The sequence below is a fragment of the Oryza glaberrima genome, chromosome 6, assembly GCF_000147395.1.
Source record: "Oryza glaberrima chromosome 6, OglaRS2, whole genome shotgun sequence".
Taxonomy (NCBI): Eukaryota; Viridiplantae; Streptophyta; class Magnoliopsida; order Poales; family Poaceae; genus Oryza; species Oryza glaberrima.
The window spans coordinates 1,634,939-1,643,361 of NC_068331.1; the positions used below are offsets into that span (position 1 = coordinate 1,634,939).

General features: G+C 41.0%; 2 protein-coding genes across 2 annotated transcripts; both read right to left on the reverse strand.

Annotated features, from left to right (window-relative positions):
- Positions 1 to 155: 155 nt before the first annotated feature.
- Positions 156 to 2,269, reverse strand: LOC127775501 (BTB/POZ domain-containing protein At3g05675-like). The gene is made up of 2 exons (XM_052301750.1): positions 1,991 to 2,269; positions 156 to 1,674 (listed from the first exon to the last, which is right to left on the reverse strand). Exon 2 carries the CDS (start codon positions 1,614 to 1,616, stop codon positions 315 to 317), a length of 1,302 nt encoding a protein of 433 aa, XP_052157710.1. The 5' UTR covers positions 1,617 to 1,674; positions 1,991 to 2,269; the 3' UTR covers positions 156 to 314.
- A 1,022-nt stretch (positions 2,270 to 3,291) lies between these two features.
- LOC127775580 (uncharacterized) lies at positions 3,292 to 6,703 on the reverse strand. The gene is made up of 5 exons (XM_052301839.1): positions 6,297 to 6,703; positions 5,258 to 5,463; positions 4,526 to 4,624; positions 4,169 to 4,242; positions 3,292 to 3,693 (listed from the first exon to the last, which is right to left on the reverse strand). Exons 1-5 carry the CDS (start codon positions 6,607 to 6,609, stop codon positions 3,477 to 3,479), a joined length of 909 nt encoding a protein of 302 aa, XP_052157799.1. The 5' UTR covers positions 6,610 to 6,703; the 3' UTR covers positions 3,292 to 3,476.
- Positions 6,704 to 8,423: the final 1,720 nt, after the last annotated feature.

An 8,423-nucleotide genomic window follows, 5' to 3' on the forward strand; every position in this document is an offset into this window, starting at 1 on the left:
TAATGAACTCTTATCATGTTTTATGATGCAAAAGAGTAAAAAATCCATCAGAATTATGCTTCGAAATATCCAATAGTAACCTAGTTGCTCCATGGACTATGCTTCGAAATGTCTCAGGTCAGGAAGAAGTAGTGAACTTGGACAAGGGTAATGAACATACTGCAAGAAAGCTCAAGTGTATTACACATGAGCAGTTGTTTTACAACATACAACAATGAAAATCTAGTTGGTATATTGCTTGGTACCAACCACCTGATTTCACTGACTTGTATAGGCTACAACAAAAGATTAAAATTAATGGTAGCCTTACAAAGTTACAAGCTGACTGTGGGGTTGCCACTCCCGTTTAGCCCTCCTACTAGCCTCCTCTTTGCTGTTTTACTACGGTAACACCACACCTCAAATGCCTCAGTGAGATCAGGATATCTGAACTGCTCTGCATTCTTCATCCACTCTCCAAGAATGTCTGCCTGATCACCTGATGGCAATGCTAACACCAATGAGACTATTGCACCCTCAATGTTCTGAAACAAGTCTGCATCCATCTGTGGAATCGCATCATCCTTCGACTTTTCATCAAGCAAGCGCTTCGTTGTTTGCATGAATGGAAGCCACATCCGCAGAAAATGAACTCTGGATGATGCTGGGAAAACCACAGAGCCATAGCCAACAGCATCAAAGGCCTTTCCAGTCACTTCAATAAGTTTTGCTTTTACAAGCCACAATCCTGAGCTATACTTCTTATCCTGAACAACTGAAAGAACATAGCCAGAGATTTCTGACCAACCAGAGACAAACTCGTTCATCATCTCAATCTTTGTCAAGACATTAGCCATCCAGTCAATGTCAGCTAAACTACAGAGAACCCTTTGTTCTGCCTGTTCAGGCAATTGCTCATACTCCGAGGTCAACAGATCTAGTCCAATCTTAAGCGTGGAGAACAGTTTTTTCAATCCTTCTCGCACCACAGACCTCACATCCTCATCCATTGTAACCAAAGCAGTGTCATCGTCCTCATGGAGCATGAAGTCAATTTGCTCCTGAGCAGAAGTCTTGAGATCATCCAAGAAAGGAGGAGATGGACTTTCCATGGACGTAGCAAAACGAATGGCAGAGATGAAGACATTCTTCACAGCAGAAACATTTGGGGCTTGAAGACGGGCTAACAGAGCTACTGCTTCCTCTGAGCCAAGGCTCTGAGCTACTTCCAAAATCTCTTCCTCCTCTTTTTCATCCCATGAAGCTGCTTCAAGGTATTCAATGCAGCTTCTGGTAATTAACTCACATTTGAGAAGTGTTGACGCTCGAAGCACGCCAACCGCTGACCTAACAGATTCAAAAGAATCTATAATTGATTCTGCAGGAAGATATATTAACTTCAACACCTTGACATAATGTTCATAGTCAGCACTTATACAGTCAACCTCAATGCAGTTGTTTGAACCAATGTCATTTCTGCTAAGCCAGTCTGCAAAATACTTGCTATTTCCGGAAAGCACAGATGAATGGCAGCAAAACCATTCTGCCTGGTCATCGGCCCGTTTAAAGCAAACACGAACATCGCTTGTAGTTTGATCACCGAACTTGTATCCATCAACTAGATCGGATGGTTCCATGTGTTGTCTATGCAGCAGACATCACCAGCGTGTTTCTTTGAAGCACAACACCACGAACCTGCACAACCAATTGATTATGATTTCATCAGAACAGAGATAGTCGTTTTAAACCAATTGATTGTGATTGTTTATGACAGTGGCTGCACCGCTGCAGCGATTACTTTGGGAGCAGTAAGTAATACTAATACATAAAATTCAGGAATCCTTTGAAAGCACACCCTTTAATGTCATATCATCTTGCATTCTTGCTCTAAAAGGTAATTCTTCTTCTTTTGGTAAACAAGCTCAGTACAATTCAATTCGAGGGAAAGAAATCAATCCAGCCTCTACTAGCTCGGCTCACGAATTCATGTTTTTCTTGGGTAGAAACTGACCTGCTCCATCTCCGACTGATCGACGGGAGGCGGAGCTAGCGGCGTCGACTTCCCGTGCTGCTCCGCCGACGGACGGCCACCTCTTGAAGAAGAGTGGCGGTCGGGGAAGGAGGCAAGAACAACAGGCGGCGTGGAGGACGCCGCGGCGGCGGCGGCCCGGGAGGGGAGGGAGATCGACGGCGCGGCGGAGGGAGGAGGACGACGGCGACGTGGGGGCGTGTGGCTGCCGCGTGCTCGGTGGGGGGGAATAGGGTTAGGGATTTGGTCGGCGAGATGGATATGGGCTCATTCTTGGGCCTTGGGTCGTTCATGGCCCGAATAATACTCCAATCTGCTAGGCTAATGGACTGAAAAAAAAAACTTCACATCATTTGTGAGGCAATTTTTTAAAAATACAACAGTACAAACAAATATGCTCACAACACATGCACACCCAACCTCTATAAATATCTTTCAAAGATTGGACCGATATATCTTAAGATTGACGAAGTCATCATGAACATCTCGCTGTCAGTGGCGGGTACACCGTCTATCACTAAAAAAATAATTAGTCGCAAATGTGGGTAGCCATGTAAGTCTACGACTTCAACCTAAGTGGGCTGATTCCACCATAAAAGACCTAACCAATTGAGCAACGCTCACTTTACCATTATTGAGGCAAATTTGTACTCCCTCTATTTCAAAATGCAAGTTGCTGAAAGTTTTGTAGCGAGTACATCGTCTATTACTAAAAGAATAATTAGTCTTAAATGCGGGCACCTATGTCAAGTCTTGGACTTGAATCTAAGTGGCCAGCTCCACCATAAGAAACCTAACCAGTTAAGCAACGCTCACTTCGCCACTCTAAGGCAAATTTGTTCTCTCTCCATTTCAAAATGCAAGTTGTTTAACGTTTTGTAGCTTTTGTACTTGGTCAAAATTCTCTAACTTAACCAATTTTATAAAAAAATAATTAATATCCATAATACCAAATAAATATACTATCACGATATTTATATATTCGGTTTTATTTATGAAACTAATTTCATGCCATAGCATTTTTATTTAAACTTGTCATAATCACATGCGTACGTATGTACGTACGTCCAACAACAACAACAAAATATATTAAGTATTTCCCAATTGGAGGGGATTTCCTCTGTTTCAATGAAACTGTTGCCAATATTGCTGTTGAAGCATAAAAGGCAATTTGTAGGCAAATTTCGTAATAAACCCACGGTTTACAAAATGGGGAACCACTACAAGCCCTAAGTTACCACCGTAACCTAGTCCATGGTTTTCGAATGGAAACTAATAACATCTTTTCTGCAAAAATGAACTAATAGAATATTTTCAACAAAGTTTGTACATACAGAAACATAAGAATGGCTCTACACAGAAAATATGACAACAAAGCTTTGCTATAGGCAAATGAAGCACATTGCTTGGATCAGTGATATCAGACCATTGTCAGGAAGACAAAAAGAACGCATTGATGTGCTTTGTCTTAGTAGGGCTCCAAGGATTCAACAACTCTCCTTGCTTGTATTTGCAAGGCCATCTGCCTCTGCTCCACGTCGAGAGTGGAGCCAAACCGACTTGCTGCCCATATCAGTGATGCGCACTGCTCGCCGAACAAAATTCTCATTTGTTCGTGTATGGGAGAGTTTTCTTTCGCATAAACATGCCCAATTAGCAATAGTAGGAACTCCCCACATTTCAATCTGCATCAGAGCATCATTCAACAAAAGTAGGTTAATCCAAAAACGAACAAACAATTTGGAGAAACAAATGTGCAATTGACTCTGTTAGTAGTGGAGTTATAGACTCAAGATTTTGATCATCAAAATTAGGACCCCAGAACAGTAAAGCTAATATCACATAGTAAGTCAGGATGTAATATTAAGGTTAGCACACAAACCTTGCTAAAACAAAGACTAGGAGTAGAGGTCAACAGCTAAAAACTTCAGATATCAATAGTTTTGAGGGCATGTTGTCACCAAGCTAGTAGGTTGCATGGCTCGTTTGTTTAACTTTCTGTTTTTCCAATTGATTGATGAGATACGGACAGATCAATCCATCAGACACATGAAGAGTAAAATTTGGTTTTCTTCAACAGGGAGGGAGAGAGTAAAATTTGGTTTGAACTGCCAGATTATGCATTCAGACTAAAGAAATGCTTAAAGGAATAATACGTGCCTTATGTGCTCTTCTACTTGCACATCCTTTAAAAGCTCTGCAACCTTCTCAAGTCCACTGAATTCCTCGAAATCCTAGATAAGGAAGAAGTTATATACAATGTGAGCCTTGGACCAACTGAAGAGCACAAAAAATGATAGGAAACAGAAACAATAAACTATGTCAACTTATTTAATGCTCAATGTCCTTTCAAACTAAGAGTAAGTCTTATTCATTTTGTTCTGAAATAAACCTGATGTTTATATTTCTCTTATGTCAAGTAATTGTACACTAACCCTAAGTAATGTAATAGAAAAAAAACTAACATGTAAAAGATTTTAATAGAATCATAACAATTAGGTAAAGAGGTAACAGCACCATCTGATTGGGGGGTGAATCCAACATCAACGATATCAGCGCGTCCAAGCACACTCCTTGCTCAGCTGGACCTCGGTTAGCTAATATATTCAGGATTACCTATAGAAAATAAAGGTTTTAGCTAATCAAGCGAAGAATATATGGGACAGGACAAAAATCACATGAGCAGATGGTACCATATTGAGCAATGATTTATGCTCGAAGAAAGAATCCGCAACCACAGAGAACAGGAACTTCTTGATAGTGATATACAATATAGAACTAACGATTTAACGCTACGGCTATGCGATAAATAAATTGCATGATCAACAGATTACCATCTGAGTGAGACCAAAAAAAAAAAACTTCTAGCCGGTATGATTTAACAAACATAAGGCCATTCCCAACCCAATGACTAGGATGGTGTCCATAGCATTAAATAAGCTGCCACCTAGGATAAAAAATGATGTGGCAAGTAAATAAATGAGGAAAGAGAAGGAAACCATGTCTTGCATGAGACATGGTTTCTACACAACATCCAAGACATCATGTGAGATAGGTATCATTAAATTTAAGTATGGAATAGTGGTGTTTGCATTGGAAGAGTAGTGTCTAGTACTAGTTTCTTGATGATGTGGAGTTTATGGAAACTATGTCTAGTGTCTTGGGTTGGGAATGGCCTAATTAAACCATCAAGCATAAAACAGATGTCTTAGAAAACCAAAGCAAGCACTACAGATAATTGGATATTACCTTCACAGCCTTGTACTTGTGTGCCAGAGCAGTGCATCGGCTATACAAAAGGCAACATCCTTCCAAGACTCTAAGAGCGAGAGCAATTTCATTATCTGTTGGAGGGCTTGTAATCTTCATTGGTTCTACTCCAAATATATGATCCAAGGTCACAACAGGATCTTCCTTTGGTTGATGCAATGAGTTCTGAAAGAGAACAGGAATAACTGTCACAGAACACCAGCTCGTCAGTTCCTGCTCCTTTCTCAGGTATACATACAAGAAGTATATCCAACAAAATGCATGAGCATCACAAGTTCTTGATCAAGTTACAAACCTGAGGGAAACAATTATACTGTAATCAGGGGAAAAAGACCTCACTGTAATATTGTTCTACTGAATTACTCAGCTAACTATGCTAGATGCTACAACAATCATTCAACTGAGGAAGATCCAATACAAAATACATATTTTGACCACAAGCAAGTCCAACATAATCCATTTTAAACTTGCAATTCATTAGTAGGGTGATTTTTCCAAGTTCTTGTTGATAGCCTCAATATGGGCTAAAGCAAATATAAGCTTTTACTTGGCTTACTGACATACGTAACTCGGAAAGAGATTATCAAGGTACCGTTATGAGGTTAGCTCTCCCCATAAATGCATCCCGAAGAGAAGTAGAAAGCACTAGCATCGATATAATAAACACATACCACCAAGACCACTTGTTTCATTTATAATGAACCAAGTTTTGTGCAGCACCAAACTAAACCAGCTCAATCAGCGCTTATCACCTAATACTGAATCTTGTGTTCTGACTGACATGTTACATCTAATAACAAATAGGTTTACTCGATGCTCTCATCTTAAATTTGTGCCGATTGTGGCAAGACAGTAACTATGTTCATCGATTTCATTCTAACCACCACTGGATATTGCATTGCATTAGAGATCAGGCCAACCAAATGTCGCTCCAATTACGGCGCCGGATGAGAATCACGAGAACAACCCGGTGCCCTATCGTTGGATCGCCGGAATGGATGGGAAAATCGGTTTGTACCTTGGAGATCGGGGATAGACTGGGAATGCCGGAAGAGGAGCAGCTGCGAGTCGTCGGTGGCGGAGGCGGTGGAGCGGAGGAAGCCGAGGAGGCTGCGGAGCCCCCGCGCGCGGAGGAAGGAAAAGTCGGCCTTGGCGTCGCGCAGCCCCGTGCGCAGCGCCAGCGTCACCTCCCGGTACAGCCGCCGCCGCGCCAGCGCCTCCGCGAGCTCCCCGCCGCCGCCGCTGCTTCCCGCAGATGAAGATCCCTCCGCTCCCGATTCCGCACCCGCGCCCCCTCCAGCCGCCGCCACCACCACCTCCTTCCGGCTCATCCCCGCTGCCTCTCGCCGCCGGCGATGTCGCCTCTCTCTCTCTCTCTCTCTCTCTCTTCTCTCTCTTCTCTACAGCTCCCTCTCCTTTTTCTCTTTTTCCATTTTTGCCCCTGTCTCGGAGAAAAAAAAATCCACACCTCCGCACGGCCCAGTTAAGCCCAGGCCCAAAAAGTCGAGAGTTGGGCCGAGGTCCAAAATATCGTCAAGATTCGCCGCGCCCAAAATCCAATCCAAACGCGCTCCTCCGAATGATTTCCTTTTCTGAATTCTTTGAATGTCCTCTGAAATATTAATGAATTGGTGCACAAAGTGTCACATTTGGCTGTAAATTTTGGCTTGATTTGTTTTCTCACTGCAACTGAGAAAATTTCTTCTTCAGAATTTGCCTTTTGGGATTCAGGGACTTCATCCAATCCACGGACTGCTCTTTAGTGCCAGTGATTCATCATCTTATAAAGCTTAAGGTCACATGGTGATCAAGTTAAATTATCAGATCATGTGATCATGATTCATGACCAGCTTCTGGAACACTGAAAACAGTGACAGTTGATCAAACGGGATAAGGATGACACGGTGGCATTACACCATATGGTGATAAATTTTAAAATTCGTGTTTATATATGCTCCTAATACATGGCAGTTCAGTGCTGGAAAGTGACTGGTAGGCTAGGCTAGTACTTCCTCCGTTTCATATTATAAGACTTTATAGTATTTTCTATATTTATATATATGTTAATGAATCTAGACATATATATATGTCTAAATTCATTAACATCTATATAAATGTGAGTAATGCTAGAAAATCTTATAATATGAAACGGAGGGAGTACTAAAGATTAGAATCTGAAATCTGCCAGGAAAATGACAAGAGTAGCTAGCAAAGCGATTACACAAGCTCGTCATTAGACACACTACCATGCTCTCGCACATGATGCAGACAAGTAAATGCGATTGCAGATCAAAGAAATGTAGTACATTATTACCAAGTTGGCATTCATAAAGTTATAAATTATGAACTAGTATGATCCATGAATGCATAATATAAACTGAACACATGTACTGTATAAGATCACACTGACAATCGCCATGGAAGAACCGAAGAACTGTTCTCAAGAGAAACAGACAATACGTAGGACAATACTGAAAATACATAGTGATCTGATCTGCTGTCGTGATCTGTACGTGTCCATGTGCACATTGAGAGATTGTTCGTCAGAACTAGTGTACAAATGTACATCCTTGGATACTTCTGTATACTGAAATAAATACAAGAGTGATTCCTTATCATGATGAAATTAAAAAAAAGAAGTCTAGAACTACTCCAATATTCATTTCTGAATTCTTGCCCGTTAATTCCACGTGAAGTACTTGCCTTTTTTTTTTCTTTCTGGCAGATGAGATCTAGCTACTGCTCATCGTCTCAATTACTAAATTCTCAATAAGAATTTAGAAGCTAATGTCAACCAATCCTCCTGGTTTAATTTAGCGATCGCTCTCGATCGTGCTATCACATGCAGAAGACCTATGCCTCGTACTAAGAATGATTAATTGTGATATATATATATATATTCCTATATGGAACGAAATAATATATGAACCCTACACTCTTCCAAACAGGCTTGATCATTTCCCTATATTCAGGTGACGGCAACATGCTACCAAAAAGGTTTCTTTAATTATCATCTTCATATATAATCATCCGGCAGTTTATTGATTCCGTCCCCGAAACGGCATATTCGCAAACAAAAAATAATTTATAAATAAAACTTTTGCATAAGTGTTTTTAACGATCTAAAAGCAAAGACTGAAAAATA